Source organism: Furipterus horrens, unplaced genomic scaffold (assembly GCF_987537825.1).
Source record: "Furipterus horrens unplaced genomic scaffold, mFurHor1.1.pri manual_scaffold_2, whole genome shotgun sequence".
NCBI lineage: Eukaryota > Metazoa > Chordata > Mammalia > Chiroptera > Furipteridae > Furipterus > Furipterus horrens.
Window position 1 is genome coordinate 148,165,868 of NW_028327172.1, and position 23,196 is coordinate 148,189,063.

Genomic DNA, 23,196 nt, shown 5'->3' on the forward strand with positions numbered 1-23,196 from the left:
TAAGTGCCTCTGGTCTAGAAATTAATTCTTGAGAGGAAACACTACTAGGCACCAATAAATGGAAAACCAAACTTTTATCTCTACCAACTTCAAACAGAGGTGGTATATATAAATGTATGTATTTAGCATTGGTCTCAATTGGATACCTTTAAAAGTAGCGGTTTAGGGCCAACAGGACGATAAACCAGAGCCCAAAATAATTTTAATTTTGTTTGTTATTGTGGCTGTGAAATTGTTAGTAAAGCAGAGACCTAAAACCCAATGCTCCTAAAGGATTACCTAGAAAGCAGAGAAGTGTAAGTGTTAAGATTTTATTAGGAGGGGCACTCCCAGGGCAGTAAGGGTGAGGGGAAATGCAAAGGGAAGCAAAAATACAAGGAGATGCAACACTGAGCTTAAAACAATTCACAAGAAAATACAGCTCATTGCTCAGTCCCACAGAGCAGCTAGCTTCCAGACAAGCCATGCAGAACCATCATGCCTCTAGATCAAGTAGAGGGAGAGGAATTTATATTCTGGCTGCTTCTTGCTTTCTGCCCTTTTTGATGCAAGTTTGTGTCATGGGGTCCTCATGCTCCAGCTCTTCTGGGTGTGGTAACTGATCCTTCTTTCCATTGCAAGGGAAGCAAAAGCGTGCTGAACGAGCCTCAGTTTTTCAGGAGAGTCTAGCACTGTTGGGAGGAGCCAGAACCTCCATCAGAGCCTTGGTGGGACAGAGGCCCTGCGGAGGCCTGACGCTCACCCCTGGCAGTCTCTCCTGACCGGAAGCCACGGCAGCAGACACCAGACCTCTGCGCTGAGCAAGAGACTAAAATGGGGGTAGTAGGGGTGGGACCCACAAATCTGGGGAGATGCATAAACTGGGTGTGGTGTAGTGTACCCTCCTTGAACCTGAACTATGTATTTCTGTGCTGGTGTTTACTCAGTCTCAGGAAACAAGGAGCCACTCAATTCAGAAACAGCACTCGTTTAGCGCTCAGACTTTGTAAATCATAATTTTCCCACACCAACCTGTCCTTTATTCCTCAACTACACTTAGCCACTACTTTAACCTTTCTCCCTTTTTTGAGGTGTAATTGGAATATGTGAAAATTCACCTATTTGAGGATGCATTTTGGCAACTGTCTTTGTCCCGGAACTACCACTCCTCCTCGACGTGGAAATGTCCTATTACCCAGGTAGTTCTGTCCAGCTCCTGGCATTCCATCCTCTGCTTCCTGTAACTAGTTTTGACTCTTCTAGAATTTCATAGAAGCACAATGACTAAGGTCTTTTGCGTTTACCTTTCCCCCCGAAGGTAGTGTTTTGAGATGCATGCATGTTGCCCCGTGTTCCTTTTTATTCCTCACTCTATTTTGGAGAAATTACTGTGTGTGCTACATGTGCGCAGGTTAACCTGTATCTGCATCATCTCACTTGGGACCCTCACAACCATCCGGGTTCCCAGCAGAGGGGCCGGAGGCTCGGGCGCCAAACGGAGGAGTTTGGAGAGGGGGCACTGGCCCGAGTCCCTCCAGTCAGTCAGCCTGGCCGCCACGAACCGAAGCCCGACCTGTGGCACCTGCTGTCGAGCTTCCGGGGGCAGAGAGGGCCTGGCAGGGTGTAGGCTCCGGCCAAAGACGCCGGAGCCGCTGCACCCCCGACGCCCCGCCCCAACCGCAAGCCTCTCGGGCTGCCTTCTCGTGCAGAGCGGCCCGCGGCAGCTACTCCCCGGACAGATGCAGAGCGGCCGCCGCTTTCCCACGCTGAGGGCCGGTGGGAGCCGGAGCCACCGCAGCCTCATTTCTGCGGACGCATCACCTGACGGACAGCAAAGCACACCGCGCACCCGGGCGTCTCACCCGGCGCCGTCCGGAAGTTTCCCTCCGCGCGCGGGCGGCACTACTTCCCGAGGAGCCCGGTTGTCGGCGTGGGCGCTGCCTCCTCAGTCTGACGGGCGAGGTGAAGCGCAGGCTGCCAGACTGTCTCCGCCCCTTGCAGAGCTGGCTGCCCGTCACTGCCTGCCAGAGAAGAGCGGGCGAGAAAGAGTGGATGGGGGTTGTTTTCTCCTGCACACGTCTTCCTTGTTACAATAATATTGGGACACTTCATTTTAAGGGCACGATGGAAACACATTAGGGCGTTTTGCCCTCTAGGGTGGAGTGGTCTCTGCGCTCCTTTAGTCTAGCTGCTTGACGGGCAGCAGCAACTCCATTTTTGTTACTACGATGGTGGTTATTCGGGACAGCAGAGGGACTTAGAAGAAGGCTTTGTCTGAGGAAAAGCGCTGTTGAGAAACGGTTTCTTCTGAATGGTCGCCGGCCGCCTTCAGTGAGGATCACTCTGGGAACAGCTGGCAATTTTTTTCCATATCAATTAAAGATAGGAAAAATTTGCATTTTTCATAGAGATTTCAGTCTTAGTGTTTGCAGTAGTAGGAAGTTATCATTCGCCTTAATGCCATCTCCTTTAATACCGTATTCTTTCGCTACTCTAAACATTGATAAGTAATCAAATTATCTGGACTTTTCTAACATCTTTTCTTTTCCTCTCAGAAATAATGGGATTTTACAGAAAACTGGATGTGGTCGATGCTCAGACACAGGCCCTGAGAGAAACAACCCGCGGAGGGGAGGAGAGTGGAAAGGAGGACAGGGCTTGGGTGCGGGGTGGGATCCAATGATTCTGTGATTTTTATGTATATCTGAAGAAAGTGCCTTGTCGGAGAAGGTGGGAGGCTCTGAACCTCAGAAAGTGGCTTGCAGAGAGCTGAGAAAGCATCTATTGTTTGATTACACAACCTGCCATGATGGAAAAGAGGGAAGTAGAATATTTCTTTATAGCACTGTGTAAAGTTTGGGTTTAGAGGTTGTGACTGCTTATCTTTCATACTCCTTGTTTATTTCTCTTCAAAGCCTTATACTCTTGCATATTTTAAATATTGATTTATTGGCTTCTCTCCCCACTTGGTAGAAAACCCATGAGAGATGGGAGTCGTTCAGTGTTGTTCCTGGGAGTCTAGCACAGTATCTGGCTTGGGGCTTTGTAAATGTTTACTGCTTCAATGAATAAAAAACAAGCATGGCATATCATTTAAAGGCATTGTGAGAAAAGCATAAAACCAAAAAACACATGACATAAGGAAAATTGATTTCTTCAAATCTGCTCTTTTCATTTTGGAGCAATAATTAATAAAGAATAGCCAAGAGATATTCACACCACCACTGCCTTTTCCAAAGAAGAATAATGAACACAATGAGCTCTCACTTTCAGGATGCTTTCTACTTCATTCTAAGGAGTGTGTGTGTGTGTGTGTGTGTGTGTGTGTGTGTACTGGGGGGAGGAATTTGGGGGGAGGGTCGGGTGAAGGGGGTGGAGGAATGGCTGAAAGAAGTCAAAAGGTACAACCTTTCAGTTATAAATAAGGCATGGAGATGTAATGTACAGCATTGAAACGAGTTAATATATTGCATATTTGAAAGTTTCTAAGAGAGTAAATCCTAATTCTCATCACAACCTGGCTGGGTGGTTCAATTGGTTGAAGCATTGTCCCATACACCAAAAGGCTGCAGGTTCAATTCTCAGAGCACATACCTAGCTGTGGGTTTGATCCCTGATTGGGGCGCATATGGGAGGCAACATAGCGATGTTTTTTTGTCTCTCTAAAATCAGTAAACATATCCTTGGGTGAGTATTAAAAAAAAGTTGTCATCACAAGAAAAAAATTTGTAACTGGTGATAGATGTTAACTAGACTAATTGTGGTGATTATTTCACGATATATGTAAATATTGAATCATTATGTTGTACATCTGAAACTAATATATGTTAATTACACCTCAGTTTAAAAAAGGAAAGAGAGAGAGCTCTGGCTGGTGTGGCTCAGTGGATTGAGTGCCAGCCTGAGAACTGAAAGGTCAGGGCACATGCCTGGGTTGCGGGCCAGGTGCCCAGTTGGGGGCATGTGAGAGGCAACCAATAAATGTTTCTCTCACACATCAGTGTTTCTCTCCCTCTCTTCCTTCCTTCCTCTCTCTAAAAAATAAATAAAATCTTTTAAAAAATAGAGAAAGAAAAGGAAGTAAGAGAAGTAGAAAAGTTTAAAGGTAAAACAGTTTATAGACTTTGCTAAGAAGATTGTGGAAAAGGATGCCCTGAACCTGAGTCCCACTGAGACTCACTTAGATGTAAGCATGTCTGGGAATGTGGGCTGGACCATGATAGCTGTCAGTATCCCTTTGTACTCTAGAAATTTCCAGGGGTCTCCAATGGTTAATAGGAAAAGTCAGGAGCAATAATTCTGTGCTCTGTTCCTAGTTCTGAAAGACTATGGACAAGTTCCTATAACTACTCTGTAACTTGGTGTCTATAATAAAGGTAAATGGAGCAATATTTATAAATATAATTGAAGACTGTGGGGAAAAAATAGAAGAGCAGCTATGCCATAGCCACCCTTCGTCTACAATGCTATCTTTGGGTTTCCTAAGAGGACATTAGTGGAAAAGGACAAGGAGGTATATGTGACTATTGAAACATTATTTACTTCAGCTTTACTAAATTAATAAACTCATTTTTCAGGCTGGTAAGCTATGAATTATTGCTAGCTTTTGTAAAGTGCTTCATACAATAAGATAGAGTTGCAATAATAAATAATATTATAGTATTGCTACCCATAGCAATAACGCAAATGTTAGAACATTTAGGGAATTTGAAAGGTGAATATAGTCCATTCTTTATCTTTAGTATAATGTCTTTACTCAGGGAAAAAAATGACTTTCAACAATGTCCAAAGTGTCCCAGACATTTATCAGATGTATTCAACTATTTTGGATGCCAAAGAACCTTTTAAAAAATATCTACGAGAGATGGAAGAATGACGTGGGCTGAAATGATTTGTGGCTGATATATTAGAGAGTAATACTCTGCTGATTTCAGGCAATTACCCTGAAACCTATGGACTTGAACTGTGGATGAAATCTGAATGTTTTTCTAACACAAATCACTTTTGAAATTAGTTACCAAAACACTAAAAAAGTGATTCAGCAAGGGAAATTTGTTTAAGAAAACATCACTCTGATAGATTTCTGAAGCTTGGGCTTTTCTTCATTTTAGTTTTGGGTTGTTATTATCCCATGTTTCTAATACCTATATCTCAAAAATTATTATATGTTTATATAGGAAGCATTTTATTTAATGAGAGGACACTTAAGTTGTGGTTTCTGTTTCAAAACTGATGATTGGGAGGGGTCTGTTCTTTTACAAACTTGAAATATAGTTGCAGAATAACTCTACTGGCCTAACACTAATGTCAGGTGGAAAGTGATGAATTTATGAAAATAATTCAAACCCCAAAATTCTACTTTCGTTTGAATTACCCCAGCTGGGCAGTGCTTTGGTTCTCAGTGGATTCCCCTTGGTTTAAGTTGGGTTAAAGGGGGCAAAACAATATGGCATATAAAGGAATCAGCCCGAGGCTTTCTTAGAATTTAACCTTAGCAATCCTACAAAACTTAGCTCAGTTTGGGCCAGACATTCTCAAATAAAGATCTTTTTAGAAGTTACATTTCCACTCCATGGCTGCCATGTTTTGAAATATCTGGACTGCCCAACATGTAATATTATTCATAGCCCTTGTAGCCTTTACTCAGGTACATACATATTTTGGTAAAATTTTTTTTTTTTTTTCAATAGCATTGGGAACCATGTACAGATCACTAGTTATACCTTAGGAACTCAGGAGCCCAGCATGACATGAGGGAGATAAACCAAGGCTTCTAAGTCTTTTATATACTTTCCTACCAACCTGGTTCCCCTTCTCACAATCATTGCAGTTCCTCTGGAACTGATAGTTGGTTTAATCACCTCCTATTCATGCCATTGGTGAGGGAGAGATTCCTGCTCTAGAGTTATGGGGATGGCACAGTGGACAGGTGAGATTAACAGCAGTTTATGAGTCACCTATACTCAGCCAGGGGGAGGAGTAAACTGCACACAGGACTACAAGGAACAGAACGAACAACCAGGAGCTGTGGGGGGCAGGTTTCTTTGTAGAATGAAAAGAATGGGGTGCCCTCTGGTTCCTGTGGGAGGATGTGACTGGCTTTTTGTATTCTGAAGGCTGGCAAGGAACTGAAACCCACAACTTGGGGGTGAGCAGGAGTGATACCTGGTCTATTTGCTAGGAAGGATTGTTTGGTTAGAGGACCTATCCTCTGGAGCAGAGCAGGGAAGGGAACTTGTGTTTAGGCCACTGGAGGTCTCCCAGTTTTCCCTGGATGTCAAGGCATATATAATATTAGACCTTAATTTTAAGGCCTTACACCACAATAGCAAGGTCAGGACATTATTTCTAGATTGCCATATACAATATCCCCTTATAAATGGGAGGGGAAAAAAAGGTAGAGTGAAGTAAAAGGTACAGGCAAAACCTTCCTGGTTTATACTTTCAAATATATATCACAAAGCAAATGTTTATTAGACTAGGCACAGAGACTTAAAAGTGAATGGGACATAGTCCCTATTTTGAAGGAGTCAAATGGAGGAGAAATAGAGAACATAAGCAGACAGCCACAATATGGAGCGATGGATGCAGGAACAAAGATCTGTGCATGTCTGTGAGAGCACAGTAATGGGAGCAGTTCACTGAGCTGCAGCACAACAAAAGGTTCCACAGGGACAAGGCCCCTGAGCTGGCCTTGAAGGATGAGTGGGAATTGGCCAGTCAGAGAAGGGAGGTTGGAAGCACCATATCAGAGGGACCAGCATGACCAAAGGTGGAAATGATCACATGTTAAAAGTAAGAGACAAATCATCCAGTGAGGATGGTGGAGGGTGTTGTTAACATAAGGAGGGAGAGAGAGGATTGACACTGTGTCAGAGAGTGTGAATGGGGCAGGATTGGCTATGGGGTTGGTGATTGTTGAGGCTGAGTGATGGGCCAAACTGAGAACATGCCAGGGAGCAAAACCTCAAATGCACTACACAATAACAATTTTGTAGCTTTATCTAAGCATTTGAAATTAAGGAGGGAAAATTAGGAAGATTACATGGAAGTGTGGGGGAAAGATAGGGGTGGTGGGTTATAGGATAGTTAAGATTATGTACTCTCTTGAGGGTGGTTACCACTTATTCCAAAGGTTTGTTAATCCAGATTAACAGAAACAATAGACCTGGCTTGCTTAAAGCAAATATAAGGCTTCTATAAAGAACTTATATACCTGGAGTGTGACTACTCATCATTAATTACCTGCCCAGTTAGGAATTTATGATAAGATCACCCTGTGAGGTTACTTTCTTTTCATAGAACCTTTTTTTTTTTGTCCACAGTTTCCCCTTTTGGTCATAAATCAATGCAAAGGGTGTATTGATGAGCAACCTTTTGATCTCTGTGGTCTCACAGAGCTACAAAGTCTCATTCCTAGGAAGTCCTCAATATCAACATCTTGTTGACCATTGGGGATGGGGCAATATTGCAACCATGTGATCTTAGTTGAGACTGAATTTACCTAAAATGAAAAGGGCTGGTAAATAGAAAACAGTTAGGTTTTATGGCCTTCATTGTGAAAAAACTCTGGATCATTTTTATCCAGTGAACTATCATGACCTGAGTTTTGCCTTCTGTCTCATTTTTCTGTATTTGGCATATAATATAACTTTTACATAAGCCATGAAAACAGTATTAAGAATTATCTTTTACATGTTCAGTAATCATAAACTGTTGAACTATATAGAAAGACCCAAAGTACAACTATAACTACTATTATGTCTTAATGTCATTAGCAGAGAGGTAAAGACAATCAAACAAAATGAATTTTGAGTTCAATATCAATCCATAGTTATACAAACCTTGACAGTGTTTTGAGATATTTGTCTACCTCTGATGTCAATGGCTTTTCATCTTAAAGATGTTTTTGATGTCTATTGTAGGTAGGGACAGATATCCATTCATGGTTAGGTGCCTGATAAGGTCCCTTCCAACAAAGATGTAGAATATATTTTTACTTGATGTCCTTTCTAAAAAAACAATAACTAAAATCTTTGTCCTCTGGGAGCTCACTGTGAAAGGAAGCAGTTGACAACTTGGCATTTTCTTGACACGACTTTATCAAATCTCAACAATAGTGTAGGAGTCTCTTTTCAATAAGTTCAGCTCATAAGTTTCTTCATCTAAGTCTAGCTTAAACACACTGTAATGCATGAAGGAATACAAAAACTGAAAAATGGTTCTTGGCCATTTTGGGTTCCCCATATCCCCAACTATATTTTTAATTTACAAACATTGTTTACCCATAAAAAATACCCTAGAAGTTTTCATCACTTATTTTACAATACTTTTCCTGCAATTTCAAATCTTTTGAAGTGCTCCAGGACCCCTTCTGAAACACCACAAAGTTCTTCCTACATATACTGAGGTTTTAAGGATTAAAGTGAAAACTAAGAAGTAAACAATTAACATTCTAATATTTAATAATCTTTAGAAACATAGGCTCTTTTACTGGTAAATATATTTAAGACATTTTTATATCCTCTAGAAACATATTTCATTAGGATACTTACTAATATGGACCTATTTTTAGAAAACATGTCTGTTTTACTGAAACCAACAAACTTAAGCTAACTTTTATTTACTAAGGATTTACCTTAGATTACGTGAATGTGAAAAGCATTTGAATTAGTTTCTATACTTCTGAGAATGTTAGAATACACAATCCTTACAAGTGCTCGCCTTTAAATTTATTTTAACAATACCATCCTGAGGTAGAAAATTATCTCACATTTACAACATACATATATGACATACACAGACGGGCACAAACAGAGAGCAGTTGTATCCAAATTTTGTTTTGGAGGCCATTTACAATGCATATGTGTTCTTGACAAGTCAAGTTCCAAATGATCTTTCCCATTTTGAAATAAGGATGGCTATTTTTAATATCTCACAGGGTTGACACCTAAGCAACATCATAGGTTGACCCATTTATCTGAATATTTTTCTCTCTCTCTGTTTTTTGGTAAATCCTTTTATATAGTTCACTTTAACTTTGGGGAAAAGGCCTTTTTTACATTCTTTTTAAAGAAACTCTAATAGTTTTCTTTCCCATTCATTCTGCCTAATTGTATGGCCTGCTTTTTCTAATTGTGCACACAAAAGATTAATTTAGAAATATCATAGGACATTCATTTCAGCCATCTTAGTATTAATGGGAGGCTGACTGTTGTGGGGATTGTTGGCCTCAGAAACATGATTTCCCATGCTAATTTTGAGATTTGTAGAGTCTGAATAAACTTCTAGGGAAAACCAGCCTTTACATTCACCTTCCAGAGGAGCCAAAATGCTATGGCTATCCCTATAGGACTGCTTTATGCCATAGGGGAAAATTCTTTCTCAGGCAAGCCCACAAAGTTTCTTAGTCACCTAAGAATACCTGAGCAAGGGACCGAGAGCTTATTGGACACTGCTAGAACCAATGCACACACTCCTCTCTTGGGTTCTTCTCTTGGATGAACTCATTTCAGAGCACCCCTCCCTTCTCCCAAGGGGGTCCTGACAGCTTTTTCAGAATTACAGTGGATGCCTTGTGGCACCAATCTCTACCACTATGGATCTGGGAATCTGAACAACTATCATTACTTTTTTGGCTATTTGGATTGGGGAAGCAAATGACCTTTTTTTTCGGAACTAAAGGGAGTTCAGTCTTTCATTTAATCTGCAAAGATTTTGTTCAGACTCTCAATAATCAATCCAACTAAAAAGTCAAAATTAAAAGCAGCAACCCCCCTTTTTTTTTCTTTTATTTTCCTGGGTTATATTAACCCATAATCACCTACAGGATTTTCTAAGAGCAGGTTGAATAAAGCGATGGCCTGCTACTAACAAGGAGGTCAAAAGTTCCAAGAGAAACTCACCCAAGTTCACCCAATGTAAAACAGGGAGTATGGAAGGAGCACAATGGGCTCTTGTTTGTACCTACCTCCAGATCTGGGTCCAAAGGGTGGTCATGAGTAGGCTTCTTCGGAATCGCGCCAACCTACATCAAGTACATATTGATGTAAGAATGTCCAAACCTGTAGAGATTTTTTATGATTTTATTTGAGCTCAAGTGATGACATATGCCAGAGAGCAAGCTCAAATGCTCTGTTGTATACTTGAAATTTTTGTTGCATTGTTTAAAAACAAAAAGTTTTAAAAATTCTTTAATGTTTTGTGTTTATGTTTTGTAGTACAGTAACTTTTAAAAAATCCTCACCCAAGGATATGTTTATTGATTTTAGAGAGAGAGCAACATCAATGTGAGAGAAATCAGGGATCGAACCACAACCTAGATATGTGCCCTGATCTGGGTATTGAATCCACAACTTTTTGGTATATGGGATGACATTCTAACCAAATGATCCACCCAGCCAGGATGATACAGTAACTTTTAGTAACAATTAAAATGATTACTGTCTACCTCAAAGTAAAAAAAAAAGGTGAAAGTTTAATGTATGCCTATATCTGGTTTTATTATCTATTTGTGCTAGAATAGTTTCCAAAGGAACATCTTTATTTAAAAAGAAGTAAAGCTAGTTATAAAATAGATTATATTTTTAGAAATTAGTTTTCTTAGCCAATTTTTAGGAACACATCTGTTTTTTCAAAGGGATATCTATAGTGATATCTAGTTGAATCTATCAGCTAGTAAGCTATTTTTTAAAAAGATTTTATTTATTTTTAGATAGAGGGGAAGGGGAGAAGAAAGAGCAAAACTTCAATGTGAGAGAGAAACATCAATGGTTGCCTCCAGTACTTGTCATGACTGGGAACTGAACTGAAACCCAGGCGTGTGCCCTGACCAGAAATCAAATCAGCCACCTTTCACTTTGTGGGATGACACCCAACCAACTGAGACACACAGGTCAGGGCAGCTATAATATTTTAATATTATTACCAATTACAGACAGTTCTTTGGTGCAAAGCAAATTTGGAAAAATGATTTCTAAGCACAATCACCAACAACATTAACAATAAGTATACTTTGAAGTTTGTTTGCTTCCACAAAGTCCAAAGTTCTATAAGTTAAACAGTGAGTTTACAAGGGTGCCTTATCGGTGTGGTTAAACAAGGTGTGGTGATAGCCACACAGGCAGTGCTTTTGAAAAAAAAAAGGAACTTCATTGGATCAGTTTGCACAGTATTTGTTATTGAGAACATTTTATTAATCTGTATCTTCAACTTAACACTGCCTTTTATTTTTTATGATAAATATATTCTAAAACTTCAAAACTTGTATTTACTTTTGTCAGACTTGCTCAACATAATCTGAGGATGAAGGGTCATTATCCTGCACCCCCCTCACCCCTGAACACTCACCCTGTGACTAATGGACACTAAGTCAGTTGGAGCTTGGGACTGATGGTTGCTAAATGTGTGCATTTAATTAATATAGCAATGTCACATGCAAAAATTTAATTAAAATAGCTATCAATTTAATTAAAAATACTGTTCAGTTTTAAATGCATCATTTGAGATTTTTTAAAGGTGTGAATGATTGTTGCTGTGTAAACAGGAATTAGGGGTAGGGGGTAAGAACAAGCTTTTATTGAATGTGTACTATGCCAGCTAATATGCTAAGAAAGTGGTTCTCAAGTACTGTTTTATCTAATCCTCCCAATGTGCAGTCAGAAAGAGTTCTACTATTTCTACTTTGCAGATGGGGAAAGTAAGGCTCAGAGAAGCAAAGAAGCTTGTCCAAGGTCACACAGCTTATAAGGGGTGGAGTAGGCCAAGGATTGGTTACCCCTGGTTTACACTCTTTTTGCCTTATGCCCTGTTTAATTTTTTTCCCCTTCAAGATTGTGAGCCCCTCAAGAGCAGTGTTTTCTTAGTTTGGGGGGCCTTCATGGCTTCTTAATCCAAGTGGATGTTTAATAATTTTTAGATAATCTCAGCAAATCATTCAAGTGTCAATGTCATTCAGCTGTAACCTACTGAGATCAAGGGCTGACGGTCCTTTGACTACATTTTCCAGGCTCACCTATGGATTGACAATGTAGGGTTACACTATAACCACTTAAGAAAAATGTTTGAGAACATATCTGTAGGCTTAAAATGACATAAAAAAACAGTGGGAAAAAGAATGATGCCAAAGACAGGGGTCAAGGCTGAGAAAAATTAAGATTTAAATTTGGAAAATGACAAATCGATCAGAAAGATTGATGCAATGTGGGCTTCACTATTCAGTCTTGTTTCAGGACAAGTAGAGAAATCATGAGCATTTATGATATATCGTCGTCGGCAGCCGTCCGTCTCGAGAGACGATGGTGTAGCTTCTTAAGAGTCTATCTGCACCGCCGAGAATGGTTATGCAGTCCGACTCGGGAGTGACACGGTATCTGTCTCCTCCCGTGTTGAATCGACATCTTGCGATGACGCTGGAGTGTCCTCTCCAGTGAAGCTGAAGCTACAGAGCCTGGGCAGGGTGATATGGAGGGTCTGCTGTTGCCCATGCAGCAGACCCCCCCTCTCTTCGCAGCTGAAGGACCCAAGGGAAAGACGGAGTCAATACAGCTTGGTTTCAGGTGCGCCGCAGGAGTTGCCGGTGTTGACTACAACGTCAAACCGCCTTAGGAACTCCGGCTCTGGATTTTCTGTCGGGGTTTACTCCCTTAGCCTTTCCCCTGAAGAGGTATGCCGCAAGGCAGCGGAGGTTTTTTGGAGTCAGAGTTTTCCTTCTCTGATGTGCCCTGACTGGAAGATCGAACCAGCGACACTTAGCTCGCAGGCCGACGCTCAATCCACTGAGCCATACTTTATATGTTATTAGAAGTGATTAGTCTAAAATTTTTTCTATAAAATAGTAGTTTCCTATTTAGAAAAAAAAGCCTATTTGTTAACATTTTTATAAGAAGCATTTCATGAGAAGCATGAAATACAGCCTGAAACTGTTTTTACATTATGTCAGCTTCCTTAGAACAAAATTGTCACTTTGTTAAAGAACAGTAAATAAGTCAATTTCTGATGGCCAGTTGCTGATTATTTCTAATCCAACAGTTTGCTAATATAATACAACATGGGAAAGCAAAAAATTCCTGGAGCCAGATCTAAATTATAATACAAAATTTCTTAAAACCACTGTGGGCCTAGGGAAGTAAAACATATTTTGACTTTCATCTCAATGTAATATGCATCACAGCTGCTCAAAGGGAGCTGTGACTCTAATGTAATATAGAATTAACAATGCTTTAAATTCAGACTTTGATAACATACTGTCATATAATTAAAATCAATATGGTGAATGTTAAGTGAACAATGGCCAAATGTTTGGTAATAGCCCTCAAATACAACCCATGAAAATTGTTTCTCTTTTTCCACTAAGTTGAATGATAAATCTGTTTTTAGGAGTTGACATATTTATTCTAGGTCCCTACACTGAAATTCCCCTCCTTTGACATTTTGTTGAGTAGATAAGCCAACATAAATCTCAAGGTCCCAAGTCAACTTTTCAAAAGGAGTCCCTGTTTAGACTAGTGTTTCCAGAAGTACCCTCAACATGTTCCTTCTTCTATAAAGTCCATATAGTAGTATTAGTAGTGGTGGTGGTAACAACAACAATAATAATAACAGCTAACATTTATAAAATGTTTTCTGTGTATCAGCAATGCATTTTATTCAGTTCAATCTGCTATAACAGAATACCATAGATTCAGTGGCTTAAACAAACATTATTTTTCATAGTTCTGGAGGCTGAGAAGTCCAAGATGAAGGTACCAGCATATCTGGTGTCTGGAGAAAGCTCACTTTCTGGTTTGCAGATGGCTGACTTTTCATTGTAACCTTAAATGGCAGAGAAGAGAGAGAGAGGAAGCAAGTGCTCTTCTTAGAAAGGCACTAACCCCATTCATGAAGGTTTTGCTAACCATGTTCTAAAGGCCTCACCTCCCAATATCATTATGTTCGTGCTCAGGATTTCAACATATGAATTTGGGCTGGGGTGGAGTTGGGGAGGATACAAACATTCAGTTCACAACAGAATTATTGTTGGTGTTTTTCATATATTAAACCATTTAGTCCTGTCAACAACTCAGCAAGGCAATTATTAAACTAATATCTCACTGTTTTGTTTTATAGGAGAGAAAATTGAGGCACAGAGGCGAGGAGATTTGATCAAGGTTATATAGGTAGTAGGGAAAGGAGTCAGGATTCTGGCTCTGGGCAGTGATTCTCAACCTTGATTGCACTTTGGATTCACCTGGAGAGCTTTTTAAACTCTGGTGCCTGAGTCTCACCCTCAGAGCCCCCCACCCCACACCCCAGCCCCAATTTCAGATGCTATTTTAATTGGTTGGGAATTATTTTTAATGTTCCTTGGGCAATTCTAATGCGCTGCCAGGGTTGGGCGTCTTTGGTCTGGGGCATCTTAGCATCATACTGTGCAGTCCATGAGGAACTCTTGAACAGACTATAGCTTGGTTCCTATGACTTTCCTCATTGGACACAACTAGTTAAAGGAACAGTCAATGGAAGGAAAAATCTTTAAATTAAATAATGACAACCCATGGGCATTTAGCTAGCCACAGGGTTTTGGGCAAGTGTCTCTGGATGTAGTTTATTCATCTGCAAAGCAAAGGGTTTGAATTGAATGATTTCCTGTTTCCTTCAAGTGCTATGAGCCTATGAAATCAATATACTAAACCCTTGATTATCCATGAAAGGATGATCCACAGAAAAAATGTATAATCTGAGAACTGACTTCCTTCAGTCAACCTTCTTATTAATGGGTGTATGCTCAAGGAGTGCACATCAATTTAGTTTTTGGCCTAAGCAGAACTTAATGAAGAAGGAAAGAATCATGTATGTTTGTGTGTGTGTGTGTGTGTGTGTACATGCTAAAACCATTCAAAAGATAAATTAAATGATTTGGAGCAGTTATCTGCTGTTTTGGATTACTCACATCACTTCCCCCTCCAATAGCATTGATAATTGAAAGTTGCCTGTAGTCTGATTGCTGACAGCTGAAAGATCCATGTTGCCAAGGAAGCTATGGCTGTATGCCAAGTAATGACCTGAATAATTATCCTTCTCTTTGTGCTGCTGGAGCTCTTCATACTGGTCCCTCACCAGAGTGGCGTCCAGTTTCAAGAGCATGGATGAGAACAGAAAGTCCCCAAAATGAACAGTCCTTATTTTCTGAGGCATAAAATACATCAGAGTGACTTTCATTTTAATTCTCACCTGAGGATATGTTTATTGATTTTAACAAGAGAGGAAGGAGGGAGGGAGGGAGAGGGTGGGGGGAGAGGGAGAGAAAGGAAGAGAGAAACATTGATGTGAAGAGAGAAACATCTATTGGTTGGCCTCCTGTAAGCTCCCCAACTGGGGAATCAAAATTGCAACGTTTAGCTTTACAGGACGATGCTCCAACCAACTGAACCACCCCAGCCAGGACCATCAGAGTGACTTTTCATATACCCTTAGGTTCTTTGCTCACTGCCCTACTTGCTGACCTTACCAAAGACAATAATTAAAGCAAGGAGGGTCTGTCTAGACACAGTGGCTTTCCCTGGTGGAGGGGTTCAGCAAAATGCTTTCTCTTCTTCAATCTGATGTGTGTGGAGGATACCCAAAATATAATAGTACCTCAGAGGCTCCAAGATAGAACAAACTATATGGTCAAGAGGCTACCTGAAACTAACCTTTATCTTCTTGGGTTTATGCTGACTGAGCTAAAACAAGTAATTATCTTCAGTATTTTAGTTTGGAGTGTCATATAGAATTCTGACAGCCTTTTCCAAAACTAGTTTTAAAGGACTGGCTTTTTCAAGGGTATTAAATGGACATTGAACTTATGACTGCAGGGCAGATGCACTGAGAGTGGAAGGTGTTGTCTCTGGGCTATACCACCTGCAGGAGTGCCCTGGCAATGGAGAGGAGCCCACACACATTTCTCCATGGACAGAGGTACTTTGTGCCATGGTGACTGTGGACTCCAAATGCTTTCCCTGTCCATGGCTCAGTCAGTGGCCTCAGCACAGAGTTCCCCAGTTCCTGAGAAACCAAGTCCTATTTTTCACTGGGTGTGCCCACCAGGGCCAGCTCTGCACTGGTCTGCTGGGGATTGCAGTGCGAGGCTGACCTCTGGAATGTGTCACCTTAACTCTGGGAAACAACCCCTCAGGAAGAGGGTGGTTCTGCTCACTACCAGACCCTTTCTCCATCAACAAGTTTTGACTTTCCATTTGGTAGAGTCAGCCAGACCTCAGGCGTCTAGCCATCTGAGTCTTGGCTTTGGCTCAGTGGTGGTGATTATTTCACTGAGAACCAATCTGATTTTACGTAAATTTCAAACAAATCTTTTAAGAGTGGCCCCCTATCCTGGAGGCAGCTGAAGGGGGAGAGATTTTTTTCTTAGACTCTGGCCTTTGAAGTGGAATCCACCAGCAATCTTGCTCTGAGCTTCTCTTGAATACTGTTGTAAATTGAGTTGGGAATTTGTCCTGATGGGCTAGAAAACACAGCTTTCCTGTGTGGAGTGGCTCAGTGAAAACACTATTTTGAAACCATTGCAGCTCTGCACAGAGCCCCCTCCAATGAGATCGTTTCAGATACTTCCTGAGGTCAGTAAAAAGAAGTTGAGCTAGTGTTTACATTAGTAGACTAGGCGAGTTCTCAGATACTTGGATGCTGGTTTAAGGCATAGATTTGTGTCTTATCTACATAAACAGATTACTTTGGTGTCTAAGCCATATAGTTACTTGATTTCACTATCTATACATATCTGTAGATGTAATTTATTAGCTTATCTTAATGCCTTTCTTCCAAAAGAAAAATCTAGCTTTTAAAAACCACATTGATTTTTAAATAATACTATAGCCTCATAAAAGAACTTTAGCCTAGTCTAAAATTGTTTTGCTGGTCTGCACATTCCATGGGTTTACTGGGGTGTAAGTCATGAAATTAATTTTTTCTTTATTTGTTCACTAAATTACTTTATGACTTTACCTATTGCCCTAAGTATACTTGTTGAAAATACAGTGACCTATTAAATTTTCCAAGTCATCAAAGAAATGTAAACTGAAACTAGAAGATAAGTTTTCACCCATCAAATTGTCATTTTAGCAAAGAAATTAACTTACCACATATTGCTAAGTGTGACATCTAGGAACATATCTTGACACAGAATTACCTTTAAATAGGAGAGAAAGCTTTACGTACAATTTCTTCAGTGCTACTCTAATTTATAATAATAAAACAATTGAAAGAAATCTAAATATTTGATTACAAGGGAATGATTAAATGACTGGTCATCTTGCAATTAAAAATGGCTCTACTGAAGAACACTGAAAATGTTTATGATATACAGCTAAGCGAAAAAAACAGGCTGTAACACAGAATATGGACAATAGTAACTACATTTTAAAAAATCAGTATATAAAATGTGTTTCTGGAGACAACCCCTACCCATTCTTCAGTGGCTGTTCAGTGCCTCAAGACAAAGCACTAAAATTTAAGTCAATTTCCAGCTAGGCCCACCTCCCCTCCAGTCCCACACTGCTCTGCTTTTGTAGGACCAGCCTGCTCTTCAACACACCCTTCCTTAGGCTGTCGCACATGCTGTTCTCTTGGCCAGAAAATGTTTCTCTCGCCTTCATCTCAGTGCATCTCCCTGCCCTCCTTCATAAGTATTTTCTGTGCTATATATGAGGGGGGACCCCAAAACAACACAGAATTTATTTATAAAATATTGTGTATTTATTCTTACATGTTTAAACTCCAGTCGCCTTCAAAGTACTCTTCATTTGATGCAATACACCATTAGATACACCTTTTTCCATTGATCAAAGAAGTTTTTGAACTTGTCAGTTTTGGTGTCTTTTAGTGCTTCTGCCATTTTTTGTTTCACCTCTTCCACACTGGCAAAACGCTTCCCTTTGAGGACTTTTTTCATCTGGAGAAACAAAAAAGTCACCTGGGGAGAGATCAGGTGAATAGGGAGGGTGAGGCATGGGGGTCATGCTGTTTTTTTGGTTAAAAACTGCGAACACTCAGCGCAGTGTGGGCCAGCGCACTGGTAAATCACCCATCATGAAATGGGCAGATGCATTGAAAGAGTCTTCAAAAAAAATTTACTGAACCCAAATGAAGCCTCTCACAACAATACCAACTGGTACACTGTTACAGATGGGTTTCTAGAAAACTCACCTAGTGGGGGAAATTTGTACTATAAGAGGCCAACCCTCCAGAAGATAATTCCATTTTGGGGAGGTCTCTTTTATATTGCAGTTGATCATTTAAGGTTTGACATTCTTATCTTATTTTTTGTGTGATTTCACTTTTTCATATTCATACAAGGTAAATTTCAAGTACCCAAGAAGGTGAAAGCTTGTGATTATTTTATCATGTTTACTAAACATACCCTGAAATTTATTTCATAAGCAAACCAAAGAGTTATAGATACCCAAATTCCTTGCTGCAGATCCCAGGGAACGTTGTAATTAGTGCTTCCCGATCCAGCCAAAAGTGGATTAAAGTTGTGTTTGAAAAATTGTAATTCATTTTGCACAATAAACTAATATTTATGATTTAAATGCAAGGTCGCTGGCCCTGGGAATAGCATAACGCGTGATCTTGAGAGAGAAAGAATTTGGAAGTGATGTGGCCACCTCATAAGCCTGCAACTTGTGACACTGTCCTGCTCTCCTCAGGCTGACAGGCAAGAGTGAAGCTGGAGTGGACCTGCGTTGAAAAGGTGGTGGAAAAAGGCCCAGGAATGTTCCTTTAGTTGTCTTTGTCCTCCACCCACTAGTGGCCAAGACTCTAAAAAGGGTCTGAAGTATGCTGCTTTTGGAAAGCAACAGTGTACTCCTCCAACCTAAGCATTTGCCTAGGTGCCTCCAGCCTAAAATAAACCAGACTTAGGCTTCAGGAAAACCAGGTATTGGCCTGTAAAGGCTTATTATATTTTCACATTCTTGTATAAACTGCCTTGTCCCCTTTGGTTGAATTTTCATGAAAGTCTACACTGGTAAATGGAACTGACTAGAGCAGAGGCATCCAGCTTTCCACCACTGAGAACTCTTATTAATATCCTCCATCATGGGAAAAAGAAGTAATCATTAACTGGTTTTGCACTTTTAAATTCAGGGTACTTGATCAGCAGGAAGGACAAGCTGATGGACTTGTAGCCAAATGCCATGGCTCATACTGTTTTAATCAGGTCCATGCATGATAGTTGTTAAACTTTTGGAAACATTTAAAGTAGTCTGAGGACTCCCTTGACAGGCCAAGACTTGCTATGCTGAGCAGACAGAATCTGGGGAGGAGGTTGATGGAGATTCTGTGGTGGGTAAGGACTTTCCACATTTCCTATGACAGTGGTGGAGATAGATGGTGGAACCTCTAAGGTGTTGGGCAAGGCATTTTCCAGGGGTGAGGGCAGTTTTTGAAGAGATGGAAAAGGGAAACAATTAATCAAGCTAGGGGGACACAAATATTAAAAACAACAACACAGAGAGATATTTTAATGCTTAAAAATAGTAAAGACCCTGGCTGGGTAGCTAACTTGGTTGGAGCATTGTTCCAATATGCCAAAGTTGTGGTTTCCATCCCGAGTCAGGGCCCATACAAGAATCAACCAATGAGTGCATAAATAAGTAGAAGAACAAATCAATCTCTCTCTCTCTCTTACACACACACACACACACTGCACTCACACAAATCAATAAATTTAAAAAAATTTAAAAATAGTAAAAAGAAAAACCCAAAGAAAGAATACATAATCAAGTATGCCCTTCAGACCACAGATGCCATTTGTATTTAAAGAGGGAAGAACCATTTCAACAGAGGAAATCAGCATTATTGAGCAGGTGCTGTGTGCAAAGCATTGTGCTGGCTGCTTTATGGGGCTGGGTTTTCTTACAATGGTGTAGTATGGATCTCACGTTATTCTCTTGCCTTGTCCCCATGGACTCATGGCTGAGTGCCATCATATAGGGGATCGTAGTTGGAACAACAGCAACAGTAGCATAAACTATAACAACTTGAATAGAAACAGGTATTATTTACTAAGTGCCTGATGAAGATCAGGCACCAGGATGAGCCCTTTACATGGACCCATTAGTTCAGTCCTGATGCCATTCTAATTACAGAGGCAGCATTACGATCATCCCATTTTACAGCTGGAAAAATTGATGCTCAGTGACCTCTCCTAGACCTCAAAGCTAGAGAGAAGAGTGTCTGGGAGCCAAATCTCAAGTCTGTCTGACTTCAGAATCCTTGCTTATAATAATTAGAGTGAATAATAAGAAGGCTAAAAACTAAGGGTTGCTTCACTAAAATTTTCATTGAACATAGAAAGCAAAAAAAGAAGGCAGTGTCAGTGGTTGTGGAGGTAAAGGCATACTTAACACGGAGACTCAGTGAACCCTGTGAGGACTTAGGCAGGCCCTGCAGTGAGTTGGGACAGGAGAGAAGGAAAACTGAACAACTGACCTGGAAGCCAAGAGAGACAGCTCCCACTTTCCCTAGCCATCCTCTACCCCAAAGTCCTGAAAGTGTGTGAGGAATCTAGGAATCTGAGGGGAGGGCTGGAGCTCCTGCTGAGTGAGTGGTACTGTTTCCTGAGAAATATGAAATTATGACTATTGTTTGGGCACTGTTTTTAATCCCAAACTGGTAGGTCTGGGACATATGGCTTATATCTATAGTATGTGAATAGTCTTCTTGGCTGATGGGTCTGGCATCTTTTTCTGAGTTGGAATTCAAGTTCCTTTTATGCAGACTTCACCTTCTTCCTCATATAGGATTTCACAAAGTGTTCCATGAACTTCAGCTTTTTTTTAAAGATGATAACAAATATTACTAATAGATAAGGATTGTCTTCTCAAAACTCTTCAATTTCAGGAGGACCACTCCTTAACAAATCCTTGGTACTCTTTTCTCAGAAATAAGGAAACTGGTCCACTGCTATTTTTAAATCATTGAGTATGTTCACAGTGTGTTAGTTCCTTTAATACTGACACATTTTAGACTCAGTGAGTTTGAGCCCCATCTAGACCATTCTTTGTAGTTTGATTGCTTAGCCATCAAGTAGATTGCTTTACAATCTGATTTGATTGTTATAGACTACCAAAGTCACCACAAGGAACGCACAAGACAGATGGTTCTTAATGGGCTCTCATCATGTCACTGCTCTAGGACTTTGGGTGGCTCCCCATTGCTCTTTGGATTCACCAGAGACTCCATCTCACACTATTCCTCTCCCTCACAATGCATTTCATGCTGCAGCCCCTGTCTACTCGGGAGCTTTCATCCCATGGGGAGCTCATGAGGAGAAATGTGCTTCCTTTCCATAGCATGTTGTGGTAACTAAATGAAGACACGCTCCATTTATAATTAACGTCCCATTCAATGACCTGACAAGCATCAAGTATTCTGAAAACAAAAGACAGAATTTGGCATTTCTATTTTCAAGAGTGAAAAGAAAAACAAAGATTTAAATAAGGACCATTTACCTTTTTCAGCATTTCTACCTGACATAATAAAAAAGAGAACAGAAGCAGCCTTGTGAAAAACAGCCTGTTCCAAACAGTGATGTATATTAAAATATACACTAGTATGGATGTTCTGTCACTTCAAAAATGTTTTGAATCCCTGATGCCGAGCAGGATGTTGGGGCTTCTTGCAGATGGCACCAAGTGTTAGGAAAATATTAAAAGGAAAAAAAGAAAGAAAAACGCAAAAAATAAAAAAATTCCTTCCATGTTGACTTAACTAAAATAAACATTTTATTACTCCCATAATAAAGACAAGTTCTTGGTTGAGTAGATAAAACTCCAGGTTGCCAGACTTCCAGGTTGTACTGTGTAGGCAATTTTCAGAGACAATAAGCGGTGTGCATGATAAAGTGTTGAATTTGATTGGCTGGTGGGAGATGGAAGAAGAGACAGCATTGTGAGTTAATGTAACAGGCACTATCAGAGATTTTGAGGGATGATGGGAGCCAAAGACCTATAAAATGTACTAAGTGCTTACTGACAGTACCCAGAAAATTAAAAATAAACTAGTTGTTGCAAATTTGAAGAGACTGTCTCCAGGGAACATGTTTAAAAAAAAAAAATCTCAGGCTGGTCAGTGGGATTTTTTTTTAAAAGAAGAAAGAAAGGAAGGAAGAGAGATAAGGATTTAAATGGTTTTGCAATTTTTTCCTCTTTTCACATGTGTAGCAATCACACATAAATTATTCAAAGTTTGTTTTTTAAATTATTTGTTTGTTTGTTTGTTTGTTTATTTTTAAAGAAATGGGAAAGGAGAAAGAGAGAGAAACATCACTGTGTGGTTGCCTCTCACTTGCGCCCCCAACTGGGGACCTGACGTGCAACCTAGTCATGTGCCCTGACTGAGAATTGAATCAGCAACACTTGGCTTGCAGGCTGACATTCAAAGTTTTTACTTCATATTTTATCTGGTTTTATTCTCATCACAACCTTGAGGGGATCATTTTTTAAGCAAGAAAATAAACACACAGGTTAAATCACTTGCCCAGGATGATCCAGCAAAATAAGTCTAATGCCTCCAGTGAGCAAAGCCAAGAGGGCCTGTTGTGTATGTGGAATAAAACTCATGCCTCTTGCCTAGAGTCCCTCTGCCCACATATCATGATTCAAGTCACCATATGGAATGATTTAGAGAAAGTCTTTCTGAATGCAGGGACATGGACTTAATGATGCCCAGAGGTCCCCGGTCACATGATGGTTTTCTTGTGATTCTAAAAAACATAGTGGGCCTCTAGAGAAACAGAGTCCCATATGCAGGAAGCTGAGTTGAGGCTTTGCTTCTTGTCATTGATCAGTTGCATATGTTGGGAAAGAGCATAAAAGGGAAGAAACAGATGTTCATTGATAGTCTGTTTTCCTAGAGAGATCTCATTGCTTGTCAACCAGCGGTCCTCACCTGGACTATGAGAACTTCACATAGAGTCCAGTCAACAGAACTGAATTTAGATAGCTTCCTTCAGGGGCCTCTACAAGATGCTCCTAATCCCCTAACTCTTCTGGGCTCAAAACTCTGTTGGTGTCTACACCCCTCAGTTCCCCATAGTAGGCAGGGGATACAGGCTCTTTTAGGGTGTGGAGGTGGCTGGAAGGGGTCTTTGGGATTGATTTTTTTCTCTCTGATACTCAGATCATTATGTGGAGAAAATCTGCTGCCATTTTGAGTCTACAATCATTTAGTGTGGTGAAG

General features: G+C 40.3%; 1 protein-coding gene across 1 annotated transcript in view; it reads left to right on the forward strand.

Moving 5' to 3' along the window:
• SPAG6 (sperm associated antigen 6) overlaps window positions 1–23,196 on the forward strand; it is a 159,890-nt gene that overhangs the window by 121,776 nt on the left and 14,918 nt on the right. Inside the window, 2 exon segments of the mRNA XM_090267367.1 lie at window positions 1,391–2,037; window positions 2,535–2,641. Coding sequence (XP_090123493.1) covers window positions 1,391–2,037; window positions 2,535–2,641 — 754 coding nt within the window.